Raw genomic sequence first — 16,799 nt, forward strand, 5'->3', positions numbered from 1 at the left:
TCAAGACATCCTTTCAACGTGCTGTCTAGGCCGAGGCTGTAAAAGGCAATGCATGTTCGCCTGTCTTATGCTCCGTTTGGCTTTTCATGCTTCGCGGGCGACGAAAATTCACATCCGAGGCGCCACCGGCAGCTGCTGACACCTACCCCGACTGCCGTCTCCTTAAAGTCGAAGTCCTCGACAAGCCTCATTAGGCATAGCGGCACACTGAATTTTAGCGACGACACTCGAATAAGTTTCGCTCCCTCCGTTAAAAAAATGGCAAGTTGGATTAGTTTTATTATCGGGTTTATTGATTTTTAAAAAATTATGCTTATGTACTAGCTACTAACAAATTGTCCTTTAACTAATGTAAATTAATTAACGTTTCGCTTTTGGTTTTTGTCGCTATTTAATACATCCATACTCGTAGTTGTTATTTTAATCATTATTTTCATTTTTAATTTGCCACGTCAATTTGCTAGTAAATGCAGAAATATGAAATTGTTTTTATAGCGCGCTCTTGCTCACGTTTCTCGTCGGTAATTTGTAATTAAATTTAGTTTTAATTGCAGTTCATTAGTCTAGTAGGTATTTAAATGTTGTTGTTCTTCTGTTTTGCCATCTGTTGGTTGTGCTGCGCTCGTTAATGTTGCTTTCAATTAACACTAAATACATATACCACCGAATTTAATATTTACAAAATTATATTACACAGTAATTTTTCAGTTAGTATTAAATTTCACCATAATTTCACGCTCCTTTCCCCCCACCGTCAGCCGCCACGTGTCAATCTCCAGAGGCAGCTGAACTTTCGAATACGTGCCTGGACCTGACGGCGACAAGGGGGTGGCGATTTATATGCTCGTATTTTACAAGTATATTTGATTTTGTAAACGGTTTATCTTTATCGCCAGCTCTGTCGGTGAACTCAAAACTTCTGGTGAATACCATAATATACTATAGTATGTGTATTTATACAGGGTGTTTAACTAAGTGGCAAGTTTTATAAACTGCTTGTAGTATGAGGAGGCTTAACAAATATGTTTTTGTATTTCTAATTTTGTTTAGTGTATTATTTGATTCTTTACTTGGTTCAGTTGAAAAGTTGCAGCACTAAAGGATAGCCAAAGAAATGTAGAAATGTAGAAAGTTAACTTCTATGTCGAGTTTAAAACTTGCATTCGAATATTGCTCGAAAAGTTTGAAGGACACACTGACACTTGAAGCTTGTAGGCCGGTGTGGGAAAGTTTAAAATCTTCTTGGCCGCACACATCTACACACTTAGATACATTCTCGAGTACAATACTTGGCTTAATACAATCCCGAAGCAACTTCTTGGCTTCTGGTAAACATTTTAACTACAGCTTAACTATTATTTTATAATACACCATTCTCGGCTTCCGATGTGATGCCTCCACGTCCACCACTACTACCACCTCCGGGACCGGCGCCACTGCCTGTTGCCACAATGGCCACACCATTGTCGGTAGTCGCCGTTGCCGTCGCCGTTGCCGTCGTCGGCGAGGATGTGGCAGCCATTGCCTGTTTGGATTTCGCCTTATCGTGCACGTACATCGCGGCAAGCGCATTGAAACGTGGACCCCAATTTTGTAAATAGTTAAAGTCTTGATTCTCATCATCGGTGCCTGGCATATGGGAGAGGTGGAGAAGAAGAAGGAAAAACAGGATGTGGGCCAGTTAGTCAAAGCCAAATACGAGTACTTCCGTTCAGCTGCTCACCTGAAGCCAACGAACTGAGCGATTCAGCTATGCTGCCACTCCCCTCGAACGTAAAGTTGCGCAGGTCATCGAAGGGCGGTGCATTCGGATCCTTGTCGATGCGTTGCTTGCGCTCCTCCATTAGATAGGCGACGTTCAGCTCCTGGCCGGGCGGCAGCAAAGTCATCACAGGATCTACGCAAAACAGACAGAGGGCGACCATGTTAGAGAGTGGGTCCAAAGGGGGTGTTGCACGAATTATGACGGAAACCAGAAATTTCAGAAATTTCAACGCGCAATTACTCACATATTATTGGCATCTTACAAGCGGCAATGTCAGGCGGCATTGAGCCACCCTGCGCGCTTATCGGAATTTGCAGGGGCGTTATGTCGAAAGCCGTCATGTCGTCCTCGCCACCGCCCTCGTCCTCGTAGCTAATGACAGTCTCGCGCACATCCTTCTCGGGACCGGCCCGCTTCTTCTTCTTGGTTGTCTTGCGTTTGCGGTTGTAAAGCACAAAAATCAATGCAAGAACTGCAAGGAAATCGAGAGTAAGGGAAATTAGGCCAGCGTCAGATGCTTCTTATAATATTACGGGATAATCCGAAGTCAATATCCACAGCCCGACATTGCATGAAGTGTGAACAAATATCAGCGATTGAACCACTATTTTATTTATACGCAGAATGTCCATCATTTGAACAGCAGTGTCTCAAAGTAATGGCAAACATCTTCAAAGCATATAAATATATTCGATGGAAAAATTATGCCAATTACAAGTTGTGAATACAAGTTGTGAATATAATTAATATCCAGGTTTTACCATTTGCATGTTTTAATCTAAAACACATGTTTTAATTAATACGATCTTGCTTTAGACTTAAGTCGTTATCAAAAACACTAAGTTGTGAATATAATTAATATCCAGGTTTTACCATTTGCATGTTTTAATCTAAAACACATGTTTTAATTAATACGGTCTTACTTTAGACTTAAGTCGTTATCAAAAACACTAACCAGATACATATATCTGTATTCAAATGAAATTCTCCTCTTCTAAATAAAATAAAAATGGTTTGTTTTCTAAATGTCGTTGAACAAATTGTAAAAGCAAAGCTACGTATATTTGAACATATTCTTAAACTGAACCCTGAATGCACTTCGCCATGGAGCAGCATTGTTCTTACTTGAGGCACGCTCGCCGACAAAAATGCGTCCATTAATGCGAAAAGTTGTGGCATGTGGCCCTCAGAAAGTTGAAAGACAAATCCGAAAGTTCTTGGCCAGATAATTTAATGTACTATGGCGTTGGAAGCAAACTGGTAATGAAGTATTTTTGGCAGGGGCATCCATTCGGGCTTCCATTGCTTTTCTTCTTTTAGGTTTTGTAATTGTTTCATAAAACTTTTGCATAGAGAAGTGAGCGAAAGGCAGAGCTGAACAAGCACTAAAGTGGTCGCAGACAGACTGCTGGACAGAGAGACGGACATATATTTGTCTATAGCGGTCATGTACAAACAGAGTCGCGTAACATAGTGATGAAGAGAGTGCTGGACGGGGCTGGGCTGAGCAGAGCAGGGTTGGGTTGGGTTAGGTTAGGTTTGGTTGGGTTGGGGAAGGGGATCCTTGCATTGGCATTGACAGATGCAGCTGCCAAAGCGGATTACAGGACATAAAGCAGAGCCAAATATATTTCGAGTGCAGTTCGTCTGCAGCTCATAAAAGTTATTCAGTTTTCCCTGCTTTGCCAGCTTAAGTAGCATAAAGTTATTAATAAGTTTTCTCCTGCTTTGCAATACTTGCAGTCCTTTTCGTGTAAACAACTCGATTTTTTTGTCATACAAGTATGCGCTCCAGTTGACATTGGTATTACCTTTGATGAGTTGGCAGGTGCTAAGTCAACAAGACAGCCAGGGAGGAATAATTAAAACACTGCCAGAGTGAAAAGTGAGATTTTGCATTGGATTTTTGGTGAAGAGCTCTTTTTTAGATCCCCATCCCTCTTTGAACTTGTGTTCAAGTGAATTCATGAGTTAAAATATTTGCAACAGGCGATTCAGATAAATGCAGAATGCTTAAGCAGCTTTCCACACTTCGTACAGCTTTAAGGTCGCCCTCTACAAAAAGCATTTGTAATTATTATCTCTGTATTAATAAGATAACCTTAAGGAATTTCTGCGCACAGGAATGCCGGCTATCTCGCTATTGCCACGGTCTCTGTTTCCTAAAACGTTTATTTTTGCCGTTGCCGTGTTTCGAATTTCTTAAGTGGCCTCATGGCCACTGAGAAGAGCAGAAAAACAACATTTTCCCTTACATTTAATTACCTTCATTAAACGTAAATGGAGTTGTTGCTGTTGTTATGGCACTGCCATATTTATTTTCTTTAAAGCATTTTTTCCATTTACATTTTTTCCATGAAGAAAGAACAGAAGAAGTGAGTGCAAGGCGTTTTAGGAGGCGTTTGTTGCTTTCATTACCAACGATAATAATTATTGCTAAATTTAAAATTGTAGTAGATTCGACTAAGCGTTAGAAGAGCGAAACTTTTGAGATGTTCGGGGCTAGAGTTACAAAATGGTTAAAGGGTAGCGCCACTCGTAAATTATAAGAAATATTCGCCACAGCATTAAACAACATAATAATGGTGAGGAAAACGATATAAATAAATAATACATTAATAATGAATGAGCTTCTTTTTAATAAAATTGCATAGTAGTAGTTTGTAGGTATTGAAATGAATTATTATTTTAAATTTGAAATAAATATAAATATTAAATATATGCTGTCCTATTTCCGACCATATGGAATGGCAAAATTTGATTGATTAAATATTATAACTCTAATTCTATATTATTCCTTTTAGGAAATAAAATTGTAGATGATAAAATTGTTTGGCTTATACATTACACCCTTATTCCTGCTTATTTTCATTTAGAATACAGTTTCCGGTAGTCATTTAACAGTCATGGCATGCAATCTAGTACGTATCCGTATCTTTACAAATCCGTTGATCTAGCTATAGAAACACCCACACATGTGTTTATTGGTCCAACTACATACTCGAGTAAGCTGATAATGACAACAACAATGGACTGGTCTGAAGCTGCCTTTGTTTACACATACTACTAGCAACAGGGTTTCTGCTTGCAGCCCTTGAGAGCAGCTGGATGCTCGCTTGCCATGGCATTTTAATTTTATGCCAAAGTACAGTTCAGCAATTTTCAGATTACACAGCAGAGGACGCAGGAGACGGGGAGCAAGAGAGTGGAGACGAAGAAGAAAGGGAGACCAAAAGCGAAAACTGTAAATAATGTTAGATAATTATTTAGTTTGTTTTTGCGTTCGCGCCACTTTAAAGCAAAAACTGCTACAGTCTCAGGCAGCAATTTTCATCTTTGCTGGCGAGTACTTGCTGTCATTACAGTCGATTTTATGCCTCATCCTGGCAGGAAGTGGATGGAGAAGACAGGGCGGAAGCCGACAATGCGACCGAAACCGAGACCGACACAAAGGAGGCATCATCGGCCTGTTTGTGTGATATTTTCACTTCATAAGCTGGGAAGGCGAGCGTTCGAGTGAAGTGGAGACAAAGACGAGCTCGTGGCTGGGCCTGGCCATTTGTTTATGTTTATTTATTGCGCCTATTTTGCGGTTTAGCGGTTTTATGACCACTTCCCATTGTTCCTCTGCCGATGCTGCGTATGAGTGTGCGCATCGAGGGCGCGCCAGCGGCGTCTGCGGTGAAGGCAACTGTGTAATTAGCCGGCTTAACAGCGACTAATTAGCTTAAGGTTCTATGCCATGGTCGGCTGTTGCCGCTCGCCAGCTTCGAACCGAACGCGTTTCGGTCGTTAAAGTGTGCATAGAATTGGGCTGCGGATTTCGCGCTCCCGTATTTTTACAGCCGTTTATAAATCAGCGTCACATTTAAATATAGCCAACAATAAATTGCCGACGGCAAGCCCTCTAGAAAAAATATGTAGCGCTAATTGAAAATCCTTTCAAATCCGAGTCCGAAAATAGATGCCAACCTCGTGAATTACGTATACGCCGGAATGGACACCAGCCATCAGATATTTGCATTGGCAAACATAAGCCACTTAGCGCTGTTCAAATCCATTAAGTGGCGTTTTTGAAATACAGGATTTTTTAGCAACAAAGTTCTGTGAAAATACGCGTAAAATAAAAACGGTGGACTTGTTTTAAAACCGCTTCCGCTTTTCATTAGATTGGTTTAAATTATCAGCAGGGCAGACAAGCAAAAAGCGTTGATGGATGCACTGAGGAAACTCAATTATATAAGCTTATAATTGTTTTCATATTTACAACACAATACATCATTTTATGGTAATTAGAAGACCCAGAATCTGTCCACCATTTTCTTCTGCGCCTGCAAAATGGGGAACAGACATGTCTCTGCTGGAACTCTTCCAGAACATTTTCCTAAGCTCTCGTTAACTTATTTTGTTTACTGATTTAAAGTATTTAAATATTCTAAATATAGTTCAAAACTAGTGTTGTGAAGCACTACTTGAAGCTATTACGGAAATAAGAAACTTAAACGACAAGTGGTAGAGACTCAGAGTCCGATTTGAAAAGCTATAACTTTTTTTTGCAGTGCAGCTTACAACTTCGTGTGAAGCATTTACATCATTGCAGCATCAAAATTTAGTGGTATTTAAAAAGCCTGGAAAAATGGTTATTAGTGCTCTCTGTGTTTTAAATACTTAGTCGTCGTAGCATAAACAACAAGCAGCTGCGCCGTGCAAATCCGTGCCAGGGCCCGCCTCCACTCACACCATGGCGAACATCTGCTCCAACCGCGTGCCACGTACAGCAAGTGTGAGCTCTGCCACTGGGATTTGGACGCCATAAACCTTCTGAAAATTGCATTTACATGTAAAAACAGGCAGGCGGCTCGAGCAGCAAGTGAAAACAATGTGGGCGAGACTTGGCCTAAGCCGATTAACGGACCCAACAGCCTTTTCATGCAGATGCATACCCATGCCGGATAGTGTGTGCTTGTGTTGGCTTAGTGCAGCGAAGGTGTGCCTCTACTTACTCAGTATGATAATCAGGCAGACAAATATGGCACTTAACGCGCCCATGCTGAGCTTGAGGCGCTGGCCCTCCTGTACCAGCTCGCAGTTCTCGCCCCAATATCCTTCTGGGCAGATGCAACGATAACGCAGCCGCGGCTCCAAGTTGATGCAAGTGGCGCCATTGAGGCAGGGCATGTCCAAGCACTCGTTCCGATCGACACAGCCTTTTGTATCCGCCGACATAATGCGTCCCTCGCTGCAACTATAGTGGCCAATCGAAAGAGAAAAAGGAGAGGCGGATTATTCATAACTTTTTAAAAGCGTTAACTTTCAACAACTCTGCCTAGGACCTAGAACAGTGCCCCACTTTTCGGGGACGTGGCATTCAGTTGACGACTCAACGAGCAGTTTACCTCTCCCTAGCCTGCCTCCACTTCAAATGCGCGTTGCGTGCTTTGCGTTTGGCGCTCATTTAGTGCAACCAATGGGGATGCTGTGTACGAGTAGCTTAAAGCTTTGAAGCCGGTTTATAGTTGAGTTTGGCGGCGCCAGTTTGGTGGCTCCTTAAACAATTTAAGTGCCACCCCTACCAGGAGTCAGTCACAGTCACACCCACTCTGCAGTCCTCAAATCGCCTGCCTGCCCATTTACCTTCCACCTTTTTCCGCCTGCTTTCACTCACACAATTTGGGTCAATTCTTATTGAGTCTGTCGTCGTTGTCGTTGCCGTCGGCGTCGGCGTCGGAGTCAGCGTCGTTGCTCGACTGACACAAATTCCAAGCGCATTGCCGCACAATGAAATTCAAATTGAGGTTAAAGCAAGCATAATTTATGACACGTTGGCGTCCGTCACCACCTGGCCAGGTAAATGTATATACTCTCCACTAGAAATGTGTGTGTGTGTGTGTATCTAGTACGATATTTAAATTTTATTTAAAACGAGCTCAAGCAGAGCGCCAAACACGTGTTACTACTACTGCCAGCCAGTAAGTTAAAAATGTACTTCATTCCACTCCATAATGTTCGCCATGAGCGCTGCCACACGAGCTGCCATTATTCCAACGACTCTACTCCAGTGGCAGCAGAAGCAGCAGAAGCAGCAGCAGCAGTTCGGAAATGGAGCGAAACGGTGCCGGGGGCGTGGATAGAAGCATGACATGATGCAGTGCCTAGGTGCTGGCAATCCTCACGCTGACAGAGGGATAGACAAAGGGATGCGCACGAAGACAAGCGTGGAGTGGGAGCCGACTGTGTGCTGGTGCTGGTGCTCGTGTCTGAATCGAAACGGAGTCACTTGGCAAAACTAATGATGTGGAAAATGTTCTCACCCCGTGTGGAGCAACATCCAAGCGGAAATGGCAAGAGCCGTAGCACCAAGATCACGAGTCATGTGAGAGGTGTAGCAATGCTGGCATGCAAATATTTCTGGGCTATCTTTCCCCTGCTATGTCGGCTGCAGCTTATGCTCCTGCTTGCCATAACATCGGAATGTCTCGGTACATGATGACAATTGATATTATTTGTTTGGGTGCTCAGTTCCACGCTCCATTTGCTCGCCGGCTTGTAAGGCCTCAAGATTTCCAGCGTCGACGACCCGTAGGCATGCTACGTCGTTTGCAAAATGCGGAAAATAGTGCGCAATGTTGCAATCTGTGGCTTGCATTCCAACTTTTTTCAATGCCCAACAGTCCTTTGAGCGGTTCAGGGCATAATGGTAGCTAAATATTCACCCTTCATAAGTTGGCAAACGCATTCCTTCCACTCGAATAGTAATGTAACGCATACATTATCTTTATGGAGACATTCCTCGATATAAGGAATTTCCTATTACAAGCATGCTTAGCAATGTTTGCATATTATAATTAAAGCTACCAATGCGCTAGATAGCACAAATAATCTATTTTAGTTAAAGGCATACATTTTTCTTCTATTCATGGCATTGGCGAAAGTTGAAGCCATCCACCAGCAAATTTATCTTCAAATAAATTTGGGCACTTTGGAAAATGCGATTTCCCTTCACAATTTCCAACCTGCATAAGGATACTCGGATATGCCTATCACTATTCTATTGGAAATGCAGCCTCAATTAGTGCACTTAATTCAAATCTGTTCTAGAGGCCCGAGACGCCAGACCCAAAATCAAATTACGCCCAAAACACACGCCAGAAGTTGGCCATCAGTTGAACGGTTTTCAATGCCTCTAGCTTTATATGAAGGATTGGCGCTGCATGTGTGTGTGTGTGTGTGTGTGTGTGTGTTTGTTTCGTACTTACGTGCACTCGTATTCGTTCCACAAATCGACACAATCGAACGGATCTGGGCAAATAACGTTCGAGCAGGGCCGATTCGAGGGGCAGTTGCGTTCCAGGTTGCGCGCCATAGTCGCCTGACCCCACTGCGTGCCATTCATGGCTGGCGGTAACGGCAGATGTTTGCCATCGAGTCTTTTGTGCATGACGGGAATCAAAGAAAGAATTGTGCATAATTAGAAAAGAGATGTATGGGGGAGGGTTGATTAGCAACATCTGCAACAATTTCTCACCTGATGTCGTCGAGGCAGCTTCTTTGAAAGTCCGACTGCACCTCAAACGTTTTAACGCCCGTATATTCAGCCTTGCCGCCCGCATAGACGCCCTCCTGCTTGTCTATTGAGAGCCACTGATGGCCCACGTAACCGAAGGACTCATTGTAGCGTCTCCCCTCACCGCCATCTAGCTCAACGAGGGCTGCCGATCCATAGCGACTCACTCGCACCACATGCCATTGTCCGTCATTGACGTTGATGGCACTGAGCACCAGTCGCTGTTCCTCGTTCCGCAGCGAGTTGAGATTATAGCGAAACTGTAGTTGACCACGTCGTAGCTCCAGGATAGCGTATTCACGCTGGTGCTGGTCACTCACTCGGAACAATTCTCCCTGCTGCTCACGCGTACGGAAACGCAACTGTAATTGCGTGCTGAAGCGATCCGGCTCGAAGCTCAGCGCAAACTTGACGTAACTTTGCGGCTTGAAGGTCGTCGGTACGGTGGGAACATTGCAGCCGGGACCCATCCAGCCGGGCTGGCAGTGGCACTTGGCCTGCACAAGACTTGCCACACAGTTCCCATGTTCCCAGCAACGGGTCGTGTGCTCCGTTTTCAGACAAACCTCATCGGTCTGTGGACAAGCGGGGAAGCTGTTTCGCGCCAGCGCCGGAAAAGCTAGATCGTAGTGTTCCGAGTTGTGGACCACATTGCGAATGCAACCATCGAAACCCTTGGAGCTGAACGCGTACTGCCAGTTATAGAGAGTTTGATCAAAATGCTGCCTGTACAAGCCGCCAAGCTGCAGCGGCTGGTTTAGATTCAATGCTTCCGCAAAGGGTGGTATTTGGCCACGCGCCTGGCACGCATTGTCATCGAATTCCGGTGAACTGCCATCTTCTAGTTCCGTGACGAGCGCTGTGCGACAAAAGTCAACCACCATGCGCACATTCTCTGCGTCCCAAAATATGTCCAGACGATGCCAGACGCCGTCATTTAGTGTTTGGCGGGTCTTCACTCGCAACTCCAGCGTACCGGAGCCGAAATCAATGAGCAGGCGTGGATAGCCCTGCTCCAGTTCAATGGCTATGAAGTCACTTATTACAGGCTCGTCTACCTTGGGTGGCACAATGGGTCCGTTGTAGAGTATCAGGCCATCGGGTTCGCGTGTTATAAACTCAAGGCTCAGGTGAGACTCAGCACACAACTGGAGCGGCGGATACCATGCCCAGCCGTTGCCTCGAAAACTGCGCGTTGATTGCTGGCATCGTGGACCACCATAACCCACGGGACAGGCCACACAGCGTGGTCCATTACGGGTTTCCACGCAGCGTCCCCCATTATAGCAGTGATGGGTGCGGCAACTGTGTTCGGACGTGAAGTTGCGGGCTCGACAAACACACTGGGCGCTGATTTCCAATCGCACTCCAACAAGAGCCGTGCGATTGACGCTCACCGTATATGGTTGCTTGCCGAGCTCAACCCTTGAGGTGCACGAACCGGATCCACAGCGACCACGACCTTCTTGGAGACACTCGTTGATATTAACCATGGTGATATTGAGGCCGACTTCTCGTTCAATCTCTTCGCGATGCATTTGCACCACCCCGTTGAGGCGAACGGCCTTGAAATATGGCTGTTGTGGGGCAGACCGGGCAGCAAAATGCACATCCGTGAGCAGCTGTGGTGACTGTGCGCGAAGCTGGACACTGAAGATGTCGACATTATCCCGGTCCGTGTACAGCAGCTCGGCCAGCTTGTTGCGAAAACGTTCCAACTTAGATGGACGCACTAGCTGGCTGGAGTAGTCCCAGGTGCGTACGAAATCCTCATCGCTTATATGTGCAAGCCGCATGGAACCCGCCTGCTGTACTGCCTCGGCTGTAATGTCGCGCACCGTGACGCTAAGATTGGCCGGCACATCGACCTGACCTTGCTCTCTGTCGTAAACCTTGAAGCGCAACTGATAGCGACCGCGTCGGGTGCCCGCCCGCATTGTCAGAATGCCCGTGTCCGTGTCCAGCCTGAAGCGCTGATGCTCCTGTGCCTCCCAGTAGTACTTCTTGTCCGGCACATCCCAGTCGTCTGGGTCGTTAACATAAACACGACCAATGGACGTGTCCTGCGACTGACCCTGGTAGTTGTACACCAGCACAGACTTGCTACCCGGCTGCATCTTGTTGTCGTTCACATCGCCTATGGTCACCGTCAGGGTGCTTGTGCCCGTCATGGCTGGTGCACCGTTGTCCTTTATCTCGATGGGGATCTCGTAGGACTTTTTCGTCTCGCGGTCGAAGGGGCGTAGCGATGATATGATGGCCGCCCCGTTGCCGTTGTCACCTCCTGTGGGCGTCGTTTAATTTCGTTGATTGTTGCCGGGCGTTTAAAATTATTTTTTTCGTTTTTGTTTGCATCGAATTGCGAAGTTAATTTTTGTGTGTCCATGACCAAGAGAGAGAGAGAGAGAAGGAAGACGAAGGAGAGAAAAAAAGACATTTACATAAGCGAGCTTAGAGACTGGCCTTAAACTTAATGAAAGGGTCAGACAACTGGCTCAACATTGCCAAGGTTTCCTCGCCTGCATTAAGTAGACGAGCTTTATCCGACTGGGATTTCAGTGACAAAGGTGAAGCATGACAGCAATGGGTTAATAAGCGCAGAAATTCCATTTTTCATTCAAACCACTTCCTTTTGTCAAATAAAGTTTTCTGTCTGGTGAAGGCGAAATCGTTGCATTTTGGGGCCAAGCACATATTGTAATTCAGGCTTCAGGTTAACTCCAATTATAACTTTGAGAATACATTGCCCCCCGTAAACAAATTCCATCAATAGCATCCACATTTACACAGCCAACCAATTGAGTGCCCCCCTCGGCCTCTATTGAGTGCTCCCAGCAATTGCCGCACAATCAAGTGCTAAGCCGGAGTGTGTTTGCATAGTAATGGCGATTGAATTATACTCAAGACAATCAGCATCATCAGCATTGTTTGTGCACGGTTAGTTACCGAAAAAAAAGAAATGAAATGGAACGAATGAATACCCCAATCCCATACGCAGGCCCCGACCCGGACCCGGACCCAGACCCACTGCCAGTGCCAGTCCCAACTCCAGGACCGCCACTTTGCTCAGCTGGCGTGGTCAATCATGACTGCGTGCTTTTGTTTCTGTGGAATTTAGCTTGGCTTTCTGTTTTCCGTTTGAATTTGTTTTTTTTCGTCTTATTTTTGCTTCAAAAACAAAATTGCACTTCAGTATTGTAGCCATTGTTGGTAGTTATTTGAAACGAATGGGCAGGAAACACACAAAGAGCGCAAAAGATTCGGAAAATGAAAAGAAAAAGGAAAATTTGAGGTGTCACTTAAATGCTATCTGACATTGACAGCGTGCTTTTCAATTTACTCTCGTTTGAATTTCGAGACTCGAGGCTTCACGGGTGTGTCAGCCACGTTTGTGTCATTGATGTTATTTGGCATGGGGCTCAGGTTATGCGAATAAAAAAAAAGGAAAATAAATAATTGATTCGGAAAGCCGATTAAATTATTTGCGCAACAAACTGCGACACATAAATAAATAAGAATATGTGTGTAGTCATTAATTTGCATAATTGCTTTAACGAGATGCGTAATTAGTGTAAAATGTTAGGTTAGCAAAATAGCCATCATTGCAGGGCGAAATAAATGCGATAGCCCATAAATTGATAATAGTGGAACGGCTCTGCGTTAATACATACGTGTATCGACACGATTAAGGTATAATTTTTGAAATGGTTTTCGGTTTCTGCCCCTGCATACGTGCATGTTGCATTCACGTTGCATTCAAATTGTTGCATGTTTAATTATGAATAGTGCTGCATATTGGATGAGCATAAAACAATTGGCAAATCAATATGCATGGCTAGTAATGCATATTAGTTTCATATAATTTACAGCTCGATGCATGCATAAAAGCATACCAAATGTGCTAAATGTAAATTAAAACAGCTCTGGCTTTCAGAGCAGCTGCACTTCAATACATTTTGTTGATTTGAAATGGCAGCTTCATGCATGATTCATCTACCAAAGTTAATATTTTCACCTGGCCTTTGTTATTTGCATTTGCACATTCCACACAAAGGTTGTATCAATTAAAAATAAAATCTTATACTAACACAAATTAAAACATCCCAAATACTAGCGTAATAATCGACCTTTGCATTTCAATTGAAATGAAAACCATAAACAAACTCGGGGCAATAGGAGACAAAAAGGCCTACGGCGCTTCTACTTGAGTTTTTTGAAAAGATGGCTGAATGATGGCGAAAAGACAAACAGCTCAGCTGAGTGGTCAAACGTGAATTCAATGGACAACAAACACGTTGGTGGTTATCCCTGGAGCTGTTTGTCTTTTCACCTTTCTTTCGGGCTGTTCAGATATTTAAGTTTCTGCAAAGTTGTTTTCAATTATCGAAAATCAAGCAAACCCATAATGATTTATAAATGGTGCGGCTGTTGGTCAATTACTATTAATATTCATCTGACATTCCTCTTTAATTAAAGGGAACGTTTTTTTTACTTACGTCGATCGTATTCTATTTTGAAACCGGCACGTATTTCATCGCTGGCCAATGGATCGAGTCGAAAGCTGAAGGGTCCGCCATTTCCGCGCTGCCGATCATCCGCATCCTGGGCCGCCACCTCCACGATCTTGCGCGCCGACACATTCTCGGGCAGCGTCGGTCTATAGTCCTGCGCCAGTGTCGGTGCATTGTCATTCACATCCTTCACGACCACCGTTAGAGTGGCTGTGGCAGTGCGCGGTGGATTCCCATCATCAACGGCCAATACTTGCACGTGATGTCGATCCGCCGTTTCGCGGTCGAGCGGTCGTTGAATGCTAACCGCACCACGATCACTGATTGCGAACTGACGCTTTCGGTTGGTGGAGCGCACGAGCTTGTACGTGACACGCGAGTGACCACCCTGGTCAGCGTCCGTGGCGCGAAACTGCTCGAGTATGGTGCCTACCTTGGTGTCCTCGTAGATGGACACCTCGATGTGCTCGCGATCGAAGCGCGGCGAGTTATCGTTGATATCGCGCAGCTTAACCACTACCCAGGAGTAAGCCACGTGGTATTTGTCGCTTGTGGCGCCATCCTCTCCTTTGTCATTGACCTGTATGCGAAAGCGGAAGCCACTGCTCTGCAAGGCATCCTCATAGTCTAGGGGCTGGATGATTTTCAGGGAGCCAGTGCCGTCTGCATTGCGCACCATGGCGAACTTGTCGGCTCCGAAACCGCTGTTTGGTACCACTTTGTATTGGAAGGAGTTGGTTTCGTCCTCGTCCTGAACTGTCACTGTCAGAATGGGAGTCTCGGGTATGTAGGTGCCGTTCGTTTCGTCCACTTCGGTGAGCCACTCATCCTTCGTAAACTGCGGAGGCATGTCGTTGAGGTCCTTGACGCGTATCGAGGCTGTGCCGGTGCCTAAAATCAGTGCCAGAAATGTGATGGTTGTCATTGAACTGTCATGGCCTGGCTCATGACATTGCTCATAAAATACTCACCCTTCAGACCGCCACCATCCATGGCCACCACCTGTATGGAGTAGTCGGGCGTGCGTTCACGGTCCAGACAGCATACAGCCGTCTTGATGACGCCCGTCTCTGGCTCTATTTCAAATATGGGCGCGCCCGTCTCCTCCTCGATGACGTTCTTCTCAATCGAGTAGATTAGTTTCGCATTGGTACTTTCGTTGGGATCGTCGTAGTCAATGGCAGACATTGTCATCACAGGCAGGCCGGTGGTGCCGTTCTCAGTCACATTGCCGAAGTAGACGCCCTGCGGAAACTGCGGCGCATTGTCGTTGATGTCTTTGAGATTAACTTGTATGTCCGCATAGCCCACAAGTCCCTCTCCGCCCTCGTCCTGGGCGAACACGGTGAATCGCCATTGTGGCCGACCATTCGGCTGATCTCGGTCGAGGGGCTGTGCGCGTTCAAGGGAAAGAGAGTGAGTGCGTGTTAGAGGCGTCGTTTGATTTGGCGGCTAGATGTTTGTCTGTCTGTCTGTCTGTTCGTCTATTTCTCAGTCCATGTCCGTGGCCATCCGTTCGTTTGTTTGTCCGCATGCAAGCAAATAATGCTATAGTCAGGAAACTGTAACTGAGCCAAGCTGCAGACTGCATGTCAGGGACTCTTGATATGCCAAGTGTTGTTGCCTTGTTATTGCTGGTAGCTGTCATTTGAGAACTGGCTTTGTTTGTCCTGCCATTCTGCCATTCTGTCCTGTCATTAACACCACTCCCACTCCCACAGCCTAATGTATTCCAGCATTGCCTGCTGATATTGGATTTCCCATCAAATGAGTTATCCACATAAAATCGCATTACCATTACAATTACCCGAAGCCGTATAAGCAGCGGTACGGTAATGTGTGCGTTGTTTCTGACAAAACAAAAACCTATCAAATAAATCGAAATGTCTTCTCATTCACAATTTCCCGGTTGCGCTGCATTTGGGGCCTTATTTAAATGACATCTATGCCTGCTGTTGCTGAACAAAAATTCAGCGTTTCAATTACAATTCCTGAGCACAAGAGCTGATAACATAAAAGAGACATAATATAGCACAAGGAATTTCTCATTAGTATCAAATAGCTGCTACAGCCATCCACAATCGAATTCGAACAAATGCGGAAGATAAGGTATTGCTTTTTAACAAAATACTAAAAAATTACCTGTTTGAATACGCGGAGATGTGACATCTTTAAATTTGTATATTAACGCTAACATTTTATTTACCACTTTTCTTCCTTTTTGTTCAGCACGAGAAGCGTGATAATTTTCCAAACCCCAACTCTTATATAAATATTACCATTGTCTAATCATGGATGGAATGTTGAGCGGCCATGCCGACATTTAGTCTAAAAGAAAGCAGCTTGACCATTAGTTTAGTCGAATCCATACTCATTTTATATTATTGACAAATGCTTTTCAGATAACAAAACTTTGGCATACATATAAATAATATGAAACATAGTATTTTCAATTCAAATTAAACACAAAGTTAAAACAATTTATTGTTAGACTCAAGTGCCTATCAAATGAAAGACACGTTTGTTGCATTAAAAAAAAAGTATATAAGTATAATTAGGAAAATAAATTCAAAGTTTTGAAAACAATCAGATTAATTTCGAATATTTCATAGAATATTTTTGTTAGCAAGAAGGTAATTTTTATTACTTATTTAACGTTTCTATTAAAATTTAACATGTTTTATTTATAGAAAATGCGTTCCTATTAGGTCGGGACATTGGCGTCTATCCTGGCTCAGTTTATTAAGCGATTACAAATCATAAGTGCCATTTACTTTACAGAAAGGCATAGTCTCTTTGAAAAACAGTCCGGAGAAAGAGTAACTGTGAAGACCAACATAAGCATTAATCAACTGTCCATACTGGAGATCTATGAAGTATTTTGAACTATTTTTCTTCATGGCCCTTTCAGCAAAATGTTATTTTTGTTTAGTCTGCCCACTCTTTAGAGCGGACGAAT

The 16,799-nt window shown here is 44.4% G+C and overlaps 1 protein-coding gene across 1 annotated transcript in view; it reads right to left on the reverse strand.

The window, feature by feature from the left end:
- Nucleotides 1-271: 271 nt before the first annotated feature.
- Nucleotides 272-16,799, reverse strand: part of LOC115630548 (putative neural-cadherin 2) — a 41,847-nt gene continuing 25,319 nt past the window's right edge. Inside the window, exons 6-13 of the mRNA XM_030527158.1 lie at nt 14,812-15,232; nt 13,826-14,731; nt 9,291-11,613; nt 9,022-9,192; nt 6,769-7,010; nt 2,010-2,237; nt 1,724-1,897; nt 272-1,629 (exon numbers count right to left, since the gene is read on the reverse strand). Of these exons, the coding sequence (XP_030383018.1) occupies nt 1,361-1,629; nt 1,724-1,897; nt 2,010-2,237; nt 6,769-7,010; nt 9,022-9,192; nt 9,291-11,613; nt 13,826-14,731; nt 14,812-15,232 (4,734 nt within the window). The 3' untranslated portion in view covers nt 272-1,360. The remainder of the gene's footprint in view (nt 1,630-1,723; nt 1,898-2,009; nt 2,238-6,768; nt 7,011-9,021; nt 9,193-9,290; nt 11,614-13,825; nt 14,732-14,811; nt 15,233-16,799) is intronic.

Source organism: Scaptodrosophila lebanonensis, unplaced genomic scaffold, assembly GCF_003285725.1.
Source record: "Scaptodrosophila lebanonensis strain 11010-0011.00,11010-0021.00 unplaced genomic scaffold, SlebRS2 tig00001410-arrow-pilon, whole genome shotgun sequence".
NCBI lineage: Eukaryota > Metazoa > Arthropoda > Insecta > Diptera > Drosophilidae > Scaptodrosophila > Scaptodrosophila lebanonensis.